Raw genomic sequence first — 17,444 nt, forward strand, 5'->3', positions numbered from 1 at the left:
CGAGCAATATAGCATCAGCCTGGGAGCCGGTATCTAGAACCTATTTATATCATGCCCATAGAGGGCCAGCTGTGTCTCTCACGACCGTTGTTTCCTAAAACCGTGCTGGTTTCTGCATATGAGACTAGAAAGGTCATTATGTCTGAACACAAAATATGTTCCATGACTCCACGACAAATTGATGTCAGTGAAATTGGTCAGTAATTATGTGCATCCTATTTTCTACCCCTTTTATAGGTTGCTATGACCTGGGCCTCCTTCCAGTCCCGTGGAACTTTCCGCTGTTCCGATGTTCTCAGACAGATGATGGATAAGAATACTTGTAGCATATTCAACATATAATCTTACGGGGATACCGTCTGGGCCAGATGCCTTTTTGGCGTCTAAGGATCTTAACTGTTTTACAATCCCAGATACACTAAACACCATGTCAGCCATCCTTGCGTTTATTCGATAATTGAAAGGGGTAATGGTGCCGCAGTCCTCTACCGTAAACGAGTTTTTGAAAGCTAGGTTTAGAATTTCGGCCTTCTGTTTCATGAATGTCTCTGAGCACTACTGTCCTCTAGCCGATGAAAATTAGAACTACGTCCTCGACTAAACCCGCTTCATACCATCTTGCACTCTGCATTCATGAGTCAATCTACCGCTATACAGGCTCTAGACAGGAGCGACACGTTTCGCCAAGGGGTCTTTCAGTAAGTGTAAGGCTACGGCCATACTTGCGTTTTTTGAAGCTGGACGCTCAGCGTCAATAGTTATAGGCAGGCTGGAGAAGACCGGTAGTGTCTTTTTCTGCCAACGTCCCACGGGAAGGCGCATCCTCAAGGTCAGACGCTAGTCAGATGGGCCGGGGCCCATTCCCTGCGTCAAAAGACACTTCTCACATTGCGTTCCCACGTGAACTCAGTAGTAACTTTGCAGTGTGTCAACACAAAGTAGTGTGCGTAGTCAGGTGTTTCATTACAGTTTTTTCGAAGTGTGAGATGTAAAAAATTGAACTTGATAGCGAAGTATCATTTTAGAAGTTCAAGCTCGACCTTTTTTATACGACATTCAAAATGCGGCTTATAAAAACAGACAAAAAAGAAGAGACGGTTGGCCAGCTGTAACATCTAATGCTGTTGGTGAAGGTTGGGACAACGTGGACAAAGAAACAAAAGAAGCCTTAGGTAAGTGTAGTAAAAACATTTAATTTGGGTAGTATAAAAGATCAAAAATACAATAAAATATTTAAATTTTATGAAAGACATCTGGTGAATTACATTTGTTAAATTAAGTAAGTACAACAAGTCACAATATATGAACTTTATTGTAGAATATTAAAGGTTTCTTGTTTTGCCAGCAGTCATTTTCACTCAGCAATGTTTGCGTATCGGTTTTTCCAGGGTACAGAACCTGCGGTAGAACAGAAATATTCAGCAAACTGATCTCTTGTGTGTGTACCTTTCACGGTCCCTCTTGTCCACTGGGCCGGAATGCTGTCCAAAGGACACGATAACGTGACCTCAAAGTTGTATCCATCGTTTTCCCTCACAAAGTCGTGCCGTACACAAGTGGCTTTAACAATGATGTCAACCAAATCGATATCGACGTCAATCGGACGGTGGAATATACCCCATTTATTAGCTAAAATACCTAATGCACATTCCACGTACCACCCAACACTCGATTAACGGTAGTTAAAAATTCTTTTAATGTTGGCCATGATCTTACTGGGGTATGGTCTCAGAAGATTTTCACACAGAGAAAAGGCTTCATCTGCCAGAAACACATATGCCAGTAATCAACCAGATGTATCATTCGGTAAGGGGGCTGGTGATGATAATGGTAAATTGTTGGAATAGAGTTTCTTGCCAAAATTAGTACTTTTCAGGATGTTTGAATCTCCCTCATGTCCAATACCCCCAACATCTATATATCTGAAGCAGTAACTTGGGTCAGCTACTGCCATTATAACTATTAAAAAATACTTCTTGTAGTTAAAGTATTCACTACTAGATCCCCATGGATTGACCACTCTAATATGCTTACCATCAATACATCTCACGCAATGTGGAAAATTGGATTTTTTTTTCAACTGTAAACTAATATTCAACCAATCTTCAGCAGTTAATTGTTTCATATATTGGCCTTGCATTGTTTCCCAGATACCTGAGCATGTCTCCCGAATAATCTTTGAATCTGTTGAACGTCCAAGTAAAAACTGGAAGTGTAGAGATCTGATTGAATTGCCAGTTGCGAGATATCTACAATGAAACATTGATAATGGGTTAAAAGTAGAACTAATATCTATATTAAGTGTTTTTTAGGGAAGGATGTGCAAAAAAGTGGAAGAGCATTAAGGACTGCTACTACAAAAATGTGAAAATGCACGATGGCAGAAGTGGAGAGTCATCAACACCAAGGAAACATTACATTTATCACAAACAGTTGTCATTTCCCCCATCTTTGTGTATAGGAAGAGAGTGAGTATTCCATATTTATAATATTCGTGCATTTTTAAGTTCCAGACTCAGCCATTCATGCCCACAAATTATAAAATTTTACTGTGGACAATTACAGTTTTCTCTTTTTACCACAGGACATCTGGGAATATAGATGTCGATCTAGCAGAAAGTTCGCAAGACGCTGACAACAACACTGCACAACAAGAAGCAAACACGACACCTGAAATACAACATACTACATCCAAAGCCTCTCCCCCTGCTCGCACAGCGCAAAGGGAGAAAGGAAGTCCATTTCTGAAGAAACGAAAACAGGACGTGTTTGAAAAAAAGTTGTTGGGCGTTTTGGAAACGAGTTTGCAACAATCACATGCAAAGGAACCTAGAGCTAACGATACAAATGAAATGTTCTTACTTTCGCAAATGCCCCTTATTAAGAACTTTAGCCCAGCTGACAAGATGGATTTTCAGTTGAAATATTTACAATTGGTTCAGTCCTACACACATGCACAGCCGTCTAGAATTACAGCTGAAAGTGACCAACAATCATCTCAATCCACAAGCAGCACACCTACAATGATCTTCGAGGAAAAATCGGAAGATTCAATCCTGCCCTTTTATGCATTGTAAACAAATACTACAATAAGTAATAAAACTTCACTTACCTCAGAGTAACTAATAGTTATTCAGCCCTTATGCATTCACGTAGTCGAGTGTTTCTTCTAGTAATAGCATTCGGCACATTGGACAGTAGAGTTTCGTATGACTTAATAGACATCCTGTAGTACTCAAAAGACTTTTCAGGGTTTTCTTTAAGTTTGTTGTGTAGCAGATTGAATGTTCCCCTCTCTGATCTGTCCTCGATTATTGGATGAATTTAAAAACGTCTTTTTTGTCTACGTCGTCTCCGTCGAATCAGTAACAATGCAGCACATATTATTGTTGCAGATGGTTTACTTAATACATTCATTTCTCAACGCTGCGATGTCACCCAGGCAAGTCTGAAACGCTACTGGCAACATTCACGTCTTTGGTCGCAAGGACGCGTTGTGCTGAAAGAAACTACACTCCTGGAAATTGAAATAAGAACACCGCGAATTCATTGTCCCAGGAAGGGGAAACTTTATTGACACATTCCTGGGGTCAGATACATCACATGATCACACTGACAGAACCACAGGCACATAGACACAGGCAACAGAGCATGCACAATGTCGGCACTAGTACAGTGTATATCCACCTTTCGCAGCAATGCAGGCTGCTATTCTCCCATGGAGACGATCGTAGAGATGCTGGATGTAGTCCTGTGGAACGGCTTGCCATGCCATTTCCACCTGGCGCCTCAGTTGGACCAGCGTTCGTGCTGGACGTGCAGACCGCGTGAGACGACGCTTCATCCAGTCCCAAACATGCTCAATGGGGGACAGATCCGGAGATCTTGCTGGCCAGGGTAGTTGACTTACACCTTCTAGAGCACGTTGGGTGGCACGGGATACATGCGGACGTGCATTGTCCTGTTGGAACAGCAAGTTCCCTTGCCGGTCTAGGAATGGTAGAACGATGGGTTCGATGACGGTTTGGATGTACCGTGCACTATTCAGTGACCCCTCGACGATCACCAGTGGTGTACGGCCAGTGTAGGAGATCGCTCCCCACACCATGATGCCGGGTGTTGGTCCTGTGTGCCTCGGTCGTATGCAGTCCTGATTGTGGCGCTCACCTGCACGGCGCCAAACACGCATACGACCATCATTGGCACCAAGGCAGAAGCGACTCTCATCGCTGAAGACGACACGTCTCCATTCGTCCCTCCATTCACGCCTGTCGCGACACCACTGGAGGCGGGCTGCACGATGTTGGGGCGTGAGCGGAAGACGGCCTAACGGTGTGCGGGACCGTAGCCCAGCTTCATGGAGACGGTTGCGAATGGTCCTCGCCGATACCCCAGGAGCAACAGTGTCCCTAATTTGCTGGGAAGTGGCGGTGCGGTCCCCTACGGCACTGCGTAGGATCCTACGGTCTTGGCGTGCATCCGTGCGTCGCTGCGGTCCGGTCCCAGGTCGACGGGCACGTGCACCTTCCGCCGACCACTGGCGACAACATCGATGTACTGTGGAGACCTCACGCCCCACGTGTTGAGCAATTCGGCGGTACGTCCACCCGGCCTCCCGCATGCCCACTATATGCCCTCGCTCAAAGTCCGTCAACTGCACATACGGTTCACGTCCACGCTGTCGCGGCATGCTACCAGTGTTAAAGACTGCGATGGAGCTCCTTATGCCACGGCAAACTGGCTGACACTGACGGCGGCGGTGCACAAATGCTGCGCAGCTAGCGCCATTCGACGGCCAACACCGCGGTTCCTGGTGTGTCCGCTGTGCCGTGCGTGTGATCATTGCTTGTACAGCCCTCTCGCAGTGTCCGGAGCAGGTATGGTGGGTCTGACACACCGGTGTCAATGTGTTCTTTTTTCCATTTCCAGGAGTGTATATACACGGTCGAATGTGGCCACCACCAGGCGACTTCTGAAGCTGCTTCTTTAGACGCTGAGCCTCCAGCTTCAAAAAAACGCAAGTTTGGCCGCAGCCTAAGAGCGCTAGAGATGCTCATGAAACTCCAGCGGTCATCGCTACAAAAGAGGCGTTGTGTATCACGGACGGGTTACTGTCGGAATTCTGAGAGTGAATGTTCAACTAACAGTCACGCAACACATTACCACCTGCCACATACGTCTCGTGAAAGAACCACGATGAAAAAATTAGAGTAATTAAGAGGTCATACGGAAAATTGTCGACAGTCGATCTTACCTCACACCACTGTCCAATGGAACAGTGAAGGCAAGAAATGATATATATCTACATCTCCATCAATAATGCACAAGACACCTGGCGATGTGTGATGGAGAGTACTTCTGGTACCACAAACTGATCCCTTGGTCCCTGTTCCATTCGCGAATGGTGCACGGGAAGAGTAACTGTCGGTAAACCACTTTATTAGCTCTAATTTCTAGAATTTTCTCCTTGTGGTCGTTCCGCGAGACGAATGTGGGAGAAAGTAATATGTGGTCCTAATCTTCCTGAAACCTACTCTCTCAGGATTTGAATAGTAAACCTATCTATGATGCAACCCCTACTTTCAATGGCTGACCCTGTAGTTGTTGAGCATCTCCATAGCACTCTCGCGATCACTAAAATCCCTACTTCGTAAGGTTCCCAGGGTCATGAGGAATATTCAAGAAGATAACAAATGCCCTTCAGGAAGCCGAGGCTCGAGGTCACCGTTCCGAGGCGCCTCTCCTGCTAATGGCGCGGGCAAAAGGGGGAAGGAAATGTAGGAACAAATAGTACTGTCATGCGTAGGCACCACCCCTACATGGTCAATACCGCGGTTAGATCGGGTCCGCATTGATACTTTGTGCCAGGAAGGGCTCTCAACAAGGGAAGTGTCCAAGCGTCTCGGATTGAACCAAAGCCATGTTGTTCGGACATGGAGAAGACACAGAGAGACAGGAACTGTCGATGACATGCCTCGCTCAGGCCGCCCAAGGGCTACTACTACAGTGGATTATCGCTACCTACGGATTATGGCTCGGAGGAACCCTGACAGCAACGCAACGTCACCATGTTGAATAGTGCTTTTCGTACAGCCACAGGACGTCGTGTTATGACTCAAACTGTGCGCTATAGGCTGCATTATGCGCAACTCCACACCCGACATCCATGGCGAGGTTCGTCTTTGCAACCACGACACCATGCAGCGAGGTACAGATGGGCCCAAGAACATGCCGAATGGGCCACACAGAATTAGCATCATGTTCTCTTCACCGATGAGTGTCGCATATGCCTTCAACCAGACAACCGTCGGAGACGTGTTTGGAGGCAACCCGGTCAGGCTGCACACCTTAGAGACAGTCCAGCGAGTGCATCAAGGAGGAGGTTCGCTGCTGTTTTGGGGTGGCATTATGTGGGGCCGACGTACGCCGCTGGTGGTCAAGAAAGGCGCCGTAACGGCCGTACGGTAGGTGAATGCCATCTCCCCACCGATAGTGCAACAATATCGGCAACCTGCTGGCGAGGCATTCGTCTTCATGGACGACAATTCTCAACTCCATCGTGCACATCTTGTGAGTGACTTCCTTCAGAATAACGACATCAATCAACAAGAATGGCTAGCTTGTTGTCCAGACATGAACCCTATCGAACATGCCTGGGACACATTGAAAAGGACTTTATGGACGTTGTGATCCACCAATCATTCTGAGGGATCTACGGCGAATCGCCGTTGAGAAGTGGGACACTGAACCAACAGTGCCTTGATGAACATGTGGATAGTGTGCCACGAGGAATACAGGCATGCATCAATGCAAGAGGACGTGCACTGGGTATTAGAGGTACCGGTGCGTACAACAATCTGGACCTGCACCTCTGAAGGTCTCGCAACGTGTGGTTTCCATGAGCAATAAAAAGGGCGGAAATGATATTTACCTCTGAAGGTTCAAATGGTTCAAATGGGTCTGAGTACCATGGGAGGTCATCAGTCCCCTAGAACTTAGAACTACCTAAACCTAATTAACATAAGGACACCACACACATCCATGCCCCAAGCAGGATTCCAACCTGCGACCGTAGCAGTCGCGCGGTTCCCGACTGAATAGCCTAGAACCGCTTGGCCACCGCGGCCGGCCCTCTAAAGGTGTCGCAACGTGTGGTTTTCATGAGCAATAAAAGGGGGCGGAAATGATATTTAGCCGGCCGCGGTCGCAGGTTCGAATCCTGTCTCGGACATGGATGTGTGTGATGTCCTTAGGTTAGTTAGGTTTAAGTAGTTCTAAGTTCTAGGGGACTGATGACCACAACAAATAAGTCCCATAGTGCTCAGAGCCATTTCTAGGGGACTCATGATCTCAGATGTAAAGTCCCATAGTGCATAGAGTTATTTGAACCGTTTGAAATGATGATTATGTTGATCTCTACTCCAATTTTCTGTACATGTTCCGGAACTCTCGGAACCGAGGTGATGTAAAACTTTTTTTGATGTATGTAGTAGTAACCATAGTAGAATATAATATGCTAATACAGGAGAGACAGATCTTCCACTATAAATAGCCAAATAGAGAGGCCTCTTTTATTATATTAACCTTTCCTTTCATCTGTCACTTTCTTCTTAAGAATATAGTACAATTTGTTTTCCTTTCCGAAATCTAATTATGTACCACATTTTGATCAACTTAGTTACCAAGCTGGTAGATCACGCTGTGTTGTTGTTGTTGTTGTTGTTGTTGTGGTCCTCAGTCCAGAGACTGGTATGATGCAGCTCTCCAAGCTACACTCTACTGTGCAAGCTTCTTCATCTCCCAGTACCTACTGTAACCAACATCCTTCTGAATCTGTTAAGTGTATTTATCTCGTGGTCTCCCTCTACGATTTTTACCCTCCACGCTGCCCTCCGATACTAAATTGGTGATCCCTTGATGCCTCGGAACGTGTCCTAACAACTGAGCCCTTCTTATAGTCAAGTTGTCCCACAAATTTCTCTTCTCCCCAATTCTATTCAGTACCTCCTCATTAGTTATGTGATCTACCCATCTAATCTTCAGCATTCTTCTGTAGCACCACCTTTCGAAAGATTCTCTAATCTATTTATCGTCCACGTCTCACTTCCATACATGGCTACACTCCATACAGATACATTCAGAAACGACTTCCTGACACTTAAATCTATACTCGATGTTAACAAATTACTCTTCTTCAGAAACGCTTTCCTTGCCATTGCCAGTCTACATTTTATATCCCCTCTACTTCGACCATCATCAGTTATTTAGCTACACAAATAGCAAAACTCATTTACTACTTTAAGCGTCTCATTTCCCAATAGCTCCTTCAGCATCACCCGATGTAATTCGACTACATTCCATTATCCTCGTTTTGCTTTTGTTGATGTTCATCTTATATCCTTCTTTCAAGACACTGTCCATTCCGTTCAGCTGCTCTTCCAGGTCCTTTGCTGTCTCTGACAGAATTACAATGTCATCGGCGAACCTCAAAGATTTTATTTCTTCTCCATGGATTTTAATTCCTACTCCGAATTTTTCTTTTGTTTCCTTTACTGCTAGCTCAATACAGAGGTTGAATAACATCGGGGATAGGCTACAACCCTGTCTCACTCCCTTCCCAACCACTGCTTCCCTTTCATGCCCCTCGACTCCTATAACTGCCATCCGGCGTCGGTACAAATTGTAAATAGCCTTTCGCTCCCTGTATTTTACCCCTACCACCTTCAGAATTTGAAAGAGAGTATTCCAGTCAGCATTGTTAAAAGCTTTCTCGAAGTCTACGAATGCTAGAAATGTAGGTTTGCCTTTCCTTAATCTATCTTCTAAGATAAATCGTAGGGTCAGTATTGCCTGACGTGTTCCAACATTTCTACGGAATCCAAACTATCTTCCCCGAAGTCGGCTTCTACCAGATTTTCCATTCGTCTGTAAAGAACTGGTGTTAGTATTTTGCAGCTGTGGCTTATTAAATTGATAGTTCGATAATTTTCACATCTGTCAACACCTGCTTTCTTTGGGATTGGAATTATTACATTCTTCTTGAAGTCTGAAGGTATTTCGCATGTCTCATGCATCTTGCTCACCAGATGGTAGAGTTTTGTCAGGACTGGCTCTCCCAATGCTATCAGTAGTTCTAATGGAATGTTGTCCACTCCCGGGGCCTTGTTGCGACTTAGGACTTTCAGTGCTCTGTCAAACCCTTCACGCAGTACCATATCTCCTATTTCATCTTCATCTACATCCTCTTCCATTTCCAGAATATTGTCCTCAAGTACATTGCCCTTGTATAGACCCTCTATATACTCCTTCCACCTTTCTGCTTTCCCTTCTTTGTTTAGAACTGGGTTTCCATCTGAGCTCTTGATATTCATGCAAGTTGTTCCCTTTTTTCCAAAGGTCTCTTTAATTTGCCTGTAGGCAGTATCTATCTTACCCCTAGTAATATACGCCTCTACGTCCTTACATTTGTCGTCTAGCCATCCCTGCTTAGCCATTTTGCACTTCCTGTAGATCTCACTTTTTGAGATGTTCGTATTCCGTTGTGCCTACTTCATTTACTGCATTTTTGTATTTTCTCCTTTCATCAATTAAATTCAATATCTGTTCTGTTACCCAAGGATTTCTATTAGCCCTCGTCTTTCTACCTACTTGATCCTATGATGCCTTCACTATTTCATCTCTCAAAGCTACCCATTCTCCATCTACTGTATTTCTTTCCCCCATTCTTGTAAAATCTTTCCCAATGTTCTCCTGAAACTCTGGTTCTGTCGGTCTATCCAGGTCACTTCTCCTCAAAATCCCACCTTTTTTGCAGTTTCTTCAGTTTTAATCTACAGATCATAACCAATAGATTGTGATCAGAGTCCACATCTACACCTGGAAATGTCTTACAATTTAAAACCTCGTTCCTAAATCTCTGTCTTACCATAATATAATCTATCTGAAATCTTCCAGTATCCCCAGGCTTCTTTCATGATTCTTGAGCCAGGTACTAGCTATCATTAAGTTATGTTCTGTGCAAAATTCTACCAGGCGGCTTCCTCTTTCATTCCTTATCCCCATTCCATATTCACCTACTACGTTTCCTTCTCTTTTATTTCCTACTATCTAATTCCAGTCACCTCTGACTATTGAATTTTCGTCTTCCTTCACTATCTGAATAATTTCTTTTATGTCATCAAACATTTCATCAATCTCTTCGTCATCTGCGGAGCTAGTTGGCACATAAACTTGTACTACTGTGGTAGGCGTGGTCTTCGTATCTATCTTGGCCACAGTAATGCTGTTTGTAGTAGCTTACCCGCATTCCTATTTTTTTTTTTTTCATTATTAAACCTACTCCTGCATTACCCCTATATGATTTTGTATTTATAACCCTGTAATCACATGACCAGAAGTCTTGTGCCTCCTGCTACTGAACTTCACTAATTCCCACTACAGCGAACTTTAACCTATCCATTTCCCTTTTTAAATTTTCTAACCTACCTGCCCGATTAAGGGATCTGACATTCCACGCTCCGACCCGTAGAACGCCAGCTTTCTTTCTCCTGATAACAACGTCCTCCTGAGTCCGAATATCCGAATGGGGGACTATTTTACCTCCGGAATATTTTACCCAAGATGGCGCCTTCATCATTTAACCATACAATACAGCTGCATGCCCTCGGGAAAAATTACGGCTGTAGTATCCCCTTGCTTTCAGCCGTCCGTAGTGCCAGCACAGCAAGGCCGTTATGGTTAGTTCTGCAAGGCCAGATCAGTAAATCATCCAGACTGTTGCCCCTGCAACTACTGAAAAGGCTGCTGCCCCTCTTCAGGAACCACACGTTTGTCTGGCCTCTCAACAGATACCCCTCTGTTATCGTTGCACCTGCGGTACGGCTATCTGTATCGCTGAGGCACGCAAGCATCCCCACTAACGGGATCGTCCGTGGTTCATAGTTCATGTGAAAAAATAAACAATAAATAATATTCAAGAACGGCTCGAACAAGTGTTTTGTACGCCACTTCTTTCGTTGATGAGTTGCATTTTATTAATATTCGTGCTATGAATCTCAGTCTGGAATCTGCTTTCCTTACTGTTTGTTTTATGTCGTCATCCACTTAACGTCGCTCCTGATGGTTACTCTTATAACCAGAAGTACCCTCAACCACACACCGTAACGTGATTTGCAGAGTCTAAATGTAACCACAGTATGTCAGCTTTAAAAGAAATGCGGCGTCATGTCGTGAAATGCAGAGTGTTTAGGCCGACATGTAGTGTTAATTTGCTCACAAGGGAACCTCCCCATCGCACTCCCCTCAGATTTAGCTAGAAGTTAGAACAGTGGATAGGCCTTGAAAAACTTAACACAGATCAATCGAGAAAACAGGAAGAAGTTGTGTGGAACTATGAAAAAGCTAGCAAAATATACGAACTGAGTAGTCCACGTGCAACATATGCAACTTCAAGGGTATTCTGCAGTCAGGAGTGCTGTGGTCCTGTAGTTATCATGAGCAGCTGCGGAATGAGAGGTCCAGGGTTCAAGTCCTTCCCTGAGTAAAAAATTTACTTTCTTTATTTTCGCAAAGTTATGATCTGTCCGTTCGTTCATTGACGTCTCTGTTCACGGTAATAAGTTTAGTGTCTGTGTTTTGCGACCGCACCGCAAAACTGTGCGATTAGTAGACGAAAGGACGTGCCTCTCCAATGGGAACAGAAAACATTTCATCGCAAGGTCATTGGTCAACCGATTCCTCCACAGGAAAACACTTCTGATATATTCTGTACGATACTGCTGACGGCATGTGCGTCACATGACAGTAATATGTTGTCGACCCACCTAACTTGTACACTTGGCGAATGGGTAAAAAGATTCTTCTACCTTGCCCGATTTAGGTTTTCCTGTGGATGTTATTATCACTCCCAAAAAAGTGATCGCATCGGACGGACAGATAATAATTGTCTGAAAACAAGAAATTAAAATTTTTAGTCGATGGAAGAACTGAACCAAGGACCTGTCACTCCACAGCCGCTCACGCTAACCACAGGACCACGGCGCTCCCGACTATAAATTACTCTTGAAGTTGCATATGTTGCACGTGGACTACTCAGTTCGTATATTTTGTTAATTTTTTTCATAGTTCCACATAACTTCTTCCTGTTTTCTAGATTGATCTGTGTTCAGTTTTTCAAGGCCTATCCACTCTGCCAACTTATAACTAAATCTGAGGGGGGTGCGATGGGGAGGTTCCCTTGTCAGAATAGCATCACTCTGAAGAATACTTTTGCGGGTTCTTTTCAGTAAATTATAAACGAATAATTTTATCCAGAAGCAATCGTTGTCCACAGAGGTGACGTATTTTGTATGCGTGTTTCAGGTGCGGCAGTGATGGGGCGGCTGGTGGTGGTGGTGGTGGCTGTGTTGGTGGTGTGCGGCGGAGGGTTGGCTGCAGCCTCTGGCGGGTGCGAGACGTCGCAGGCCCTGCTGACGCTGCCGGGCCGTGCCTATGTCGCAGGTGAGGAGTGGCGTGGCTGTCTTATGTAAAGTCCGCCTTCGCCGCGCCACACTTGCATAACGGCCGCAGCGTGCGTCACCTCATCTGCTCCGGCACTTTCTCCCAGGACCCCGCTGGCCGCTGAATGCCTTGCGGTTTGTCCCGGGGTGTCGCTATCCGTGGGCAGGAAGCTATGGCTTACAACACAGGTCGCTGCGGAGGTGGCAGGAGCGATAAAGGTTGCTTTTCGACAACTGACAGCTAACTTGAATGTTTTCTGGGTGTGGTACAGCGTCATACCTTAAATAACTATCATTGATATGCCATAGGACGCGGTACAGTACCCAGGAAACTTTCATGTTAACAGATTCTGGCGTCGAATCTTACGCGATTAAATTTTTGTTGCGACATGAAGTTGCGCAGCAGGCCTGCAACCATGACGTAAACTCGAGGGAACTTATGCCACTGATGCATAGCTCGCTAGGTTAACTGATAACTTGCTGTTCAAAAATTACTAGTTAGTGACGTGTTTTGGATACAGCCCTTCGTCAGAAAATCTGCCGACCAAAAGAATAGAGCCATAAACACAAATATAACTGAAGAGTCTTCATACCAGATTGGAGTCATATGTTCAGTCGTCAGCATCAGTACTCAACTGATAGAAAGACGACAATACAAAATTTAACTACGACAACTTTCCACTAGGTGGTGTGAATGCATAAGAACAGTGGAGCTATATTGTGCCCCTAGAAATAACTGAACAACATGATATTGAAATCAATAGGTGCATAATAGGAACAAAGACCTGAATATGAGCATAAAAACAAAAAAATGGTTCAAATGGCTCTGAGCACTATGGGACTCAACTACTGAGGTCATTAGTCCCCTAGAACTTAGAACTAGTTAAACCTAACTAACCTAAGGACATCACAAACATCCATGCCCGAGGCAGGATTCGAACCTGCGACCGTAGCGGTCTTGCGGTTCCAGACTGCAGCGCCTTTAACCGCACGGCCACTTCGGCCGGCCAGCATAAAAACATTATAAAAATAGGAGTATACACAACAGTGCATAAAGCAAACAAGGTTCATCTAACACCGTTACAAAACTGAACTAACAGATACTACCGCCAGGAGGGAACAATGAGTTGGTGCAGTGGCGCTGTTTGCGGGCGCATAAGTAAATGTGTAACTTGATAATGAGGCAAAAATATACAGAATTATGAACGGAGATCTAACGCTGAACCCAAATATACATAATAAAAACAATAATGTAACAAGAGTGCAGAAACCATAAATGGTACAATTAGGACCGGTAAGGAAAGAGATGAAAGGGTATCAGGAAGAGAAAGAGGGGCAGGAACAAAAATTGAAAATTGTTAAAATTACAGACGACTCATTAATCAATACGTATTGTATGTTTTTATGATTTTTTTGTTTCAGTATCAGATTGTTCTGTTATTTCTATAGGCATACTTTTTCATTCATTCCACCTGATGCCAAGTTCTGCTGGTTCAACTTTGTAGCGCCGTCTTTCTAATAACTGAGTACTGCTGCTCACTGACAACACATGTGACACTATATTTTTAATGGAGACTGTTTTTGGTATGTCTTCTTTCTGAGAATTCTTTGTAGCAACATTTGTAAATTTACTGTTAGTGACTTCCGTCAATTAAGCTTGTGTCATTGGTGTTGTACTTTTCTTTGGCAGATGTCCTGATGAAGGGCTGTGCCAGAAACAGCAATTTTGAACAGCAAGTGACCCGTCGTTCTAGCCACCTACTCAGCTGTGGAATAAGTCTCCTCAAGTTGACGCAATCAAACCTTTTGCTTCTTTGACTCAACTAATCAGCGTTCTCGTGATGGTTCCATTGAGGACATGGTTGAATTTCTTTCGTGTTGTAGTGGTCTACATTCCAAGGACTGGCTAGTTGCAGCTCTCCACGCTTGGCTGTCCTCCGCAAATCTTCCCACTTTTGCATTATTACTGTGACCTACATCCATCTGAACTGTTACTCTATTCCAATCTTGGGCACCCTCCACTATTTGTCCCCCCCCCCCCCTTCCCCACAGATACACATACACATGTTTCTCCGTAACCAAGCTGATGATTACTTGATTCCTCAGGATGTGTTCTATCAACAGATCCCATCATTAAGTCACATTGTGCCATAAATGTCTTTTTCCCCATTTCGGTTTAGTATCTCCTCATTAGTTGTCTACTCCCCTAATCTTCAGCATTCTTCTGTAGCACCACTTTTCAAAAACTTCCTAATGTTTCCGTGTCTGAATTGTTACCTGTCCACGTTTCACGTCTATACAAGGCTAAAATCCAGACAAAGATCTTCAGAATAGAATTCCTGAGATCTGAATCGTATTCGAGATCAATAAATTTCTATTTTCCAGAAATGCTTGTCATGCTGCTGCCAGTTTGCAGTTTATTTCCTCTATACTTTGGTCATCGCCACTTATTTTGATGCCCAAATAGCCTACCTCAAAAAATGTTCAAATGTGTGTGAAATCTTATGGGACTGAACTGCTAAGGTCATCAGTCCCTAAGCTTACACACTACTTAACCTAAATTATCCTAAGGACAAACACACACACCCATGCCCGAGGGAGGACTCGAACCTCCGCCGGGACCAGCCACACAGTCCATGCCTGCAGCGCAGACCGCTTTTTTAAAAATTTATTTTAACTAAAGGGGCGATCGCTTAGTACCGCTCGGCAAATCCCGCGCGGTTAGCCTACCTCACTTAGGACTTTTAATGCCTCGTTTCCCGACGTAATTCCCTCGGCAACGCCTGATTCAAGTCGAATACATTTCGTTACACGCACTTCACCTTTATTGATATTCATCTTGCAACCTATTTTCAAGACACTATGCATTCCGAACCCCTTTTCTGTCTCTGTAAGAATTACAATGTCATCAGCGTGCCCCATTGTTTTAAGTTCTTCCGTCCCGTATCGTTCCCCAATCCTATAGCAGAGTGGGATGCGCACTGCAATGTATGTTCCATCGACGGGATCCTCGTCTCTCTCCTATCCACCTCCCCCCCTCTCCCCCCTCCAAAAAAATGATCTGTGATCTTCATGAGCCAATTTCGCATCTTGCCCGCGACACAGACAAACGAATGAATTCAGTGTCGGTTTAAAGAAAAGTGAAACAAGTAATAGATACTGAATAGCAGCAGCCCTGTGCATAATCTTTTGTAGTGAACTGTCAAAACTATTTCGGCACCAACGGCAAAAGTAATAAGAGATCCCCGTTGCGCGACGGCCTACCAGTTCAGTTGCTGCGTACACTTTTCTTTTCCTTCCTTCTTTTCTACGGTATACTGCTCCACTGGCGAAGAAGCGTGCCATAACTGTCTGCATGTCTCCGTGAGCATTATAGCGTCTCTCATGTTATGGCACATGCTCTGTTAAAACAAAAACACTATACCCGTTTGCTTAATACCGTGTTGCTCTACCTTTGTAACGCCATATATCAGCGTTTCTGCGTGCCATGAATTCGACAAGTCCTTGATACGTTTCCGGAGGTATGTGCCACCAGATGTTTACGCAAAGGTCACGCACTTCTCCTAAATTACGGTCCGGTGGTTTGTGGGCGTGGATCTGACATCTGATAGCGTCCCAGATGTGTTCCATCAGGTTCAGATCAGGCAAATTTGGTGACTAAAGCGTCAGCATGACTTCATTGTCATTCTCTTCAAAGCACTGTAGCACGTCTTTGGCCTGGTGACACGGATAGTTATCCTACTGGAAGATGCCATTGCCATTGGGGAATACGTCAAGTATGAAGGGATGCTGATGGTCAGCAATGATGTTCACATAGTTGAGAGATGTGATGGTATCTTCATTTGCTACCTTAGGTCACATGGAAGCCGAGATGAATGTCCCCACTAGTCTGCGTCCGTGGCATGGTGTGTTTCGAGCAGCCGTATACAGACGTATACGGACACGGCCGTCGAACTGGTGTAAGAATCGTGATTCATCAGAGCAGAAGACACGTTTCTATTGACCCATGGTACAATGTCGACGATACCGTGCCACAATAATCCTAATAGTAATTAACGATGTTGTTGAGTCAACGTGGGCACACGCACGGGTCGTCTTCTGCGAAGCCTAATGTTCAACAAAGTGCTCTGAACGGTGTAATCCGGAACACTTGCCGCTGCACCAGCACTGAATTCTGTCGTCAGATGTGCCAAGTTCGCCGCCTAAGCTGCTTTACAAAGCGGGCAAGCCTCTGACTTCCACGCTCTGTGATGACGCGTGCATGTTCAACACCTTGTCGCCTACTTGTGGTCTCACCGTTCTTCAGAAACTTTCCATAGATGCTGAAGAAAGTAATGCGGGAATAGACGACCATCTTCGACGTTTCTGAGATGCTCTTTCCTAATCTTCTGGCTGTAACAATGTCCTGTTTGTATAAACTGAAGGCGTAGGGGATGAAAGGTAACGAAAGGAAAGGGAAGGGAAGGGAAGGGAAGGGAAGGGAAGGGGAAAGGGAAAGGGAAAAGGAATTACTTACGTCAGCTGCATCCGGACTTTATGCAGAACTAACGACGACGAGTGAAAACGTGTGCAGACCGGGATTCTAATTAACCACTGCTACATGCCTGTATAGTGTTTATCCCACTTGGACCAACTATCTCGACATGCCTCATGGTCGACCCACACTCCCTCCGAGCGCCGCCTATCCGCAGCCCCTGTCCATGTCCTCCATGCTCGCTACTTTGAGATTCACACAGCAGGTCGAACGTAATTATGCATCCGTACTGAAGCTGGTGGATTCATGGGCCATCGAGGCGAAGCAATTATATGAATGTGTGATGTAATCTCCTCTTTGTCAAAGATACTTACGTCGCTAGCTGTAGTCATCTGCAACCCGTACCGTCTCTAGATTGATTCCCCGTTGGTCTCTGCTTGTGTACTCTCCTTACCGCGTCACCTGCCCGCAGC

General features: G+C 44.8%; 1 protein-coding gene across 1 annotated transcript in view; it reads left to right on the forward strand.

Annotated features, from left to right (window-relative positions):
- LOC126474373 (uncharacterized) overlaps positions 1-17,444 on the forward strand; it is a 308,480-nt gene that overhangs the window by 49,167 nt on the left and 241,869 nt on the right. The window contains exon 2 of the mRNA XM_050101839.1: positions 12,361-12,498. Within this exon, the coding sequence (XP_049957796.1) occupies positions 12,372-12,498 (127 nt within the window). The 5' untranslated portion in view covers positions 12,361-12,371. The remainder of the gene's footprint in view (positions 1-12,360; positions 12,499-17,444) is intronic.

This window comes from Schistocerca serialis, chromosome 4 (assembly GCF_023864345.2).
Source record: "Schistocerca serialis cubense isolate TAMUIC-IGC-003099 chromosome 4, iqSchSeri2.2, whole genome shotgun sequence".
NCBI classification, from domain to species: domain Eukaryota; kingdom Metazoa; phylum Arthropoda; class Insecta; order Orthoptera; family Acrididae; genus Schistocerca; species Schistocerca serialis.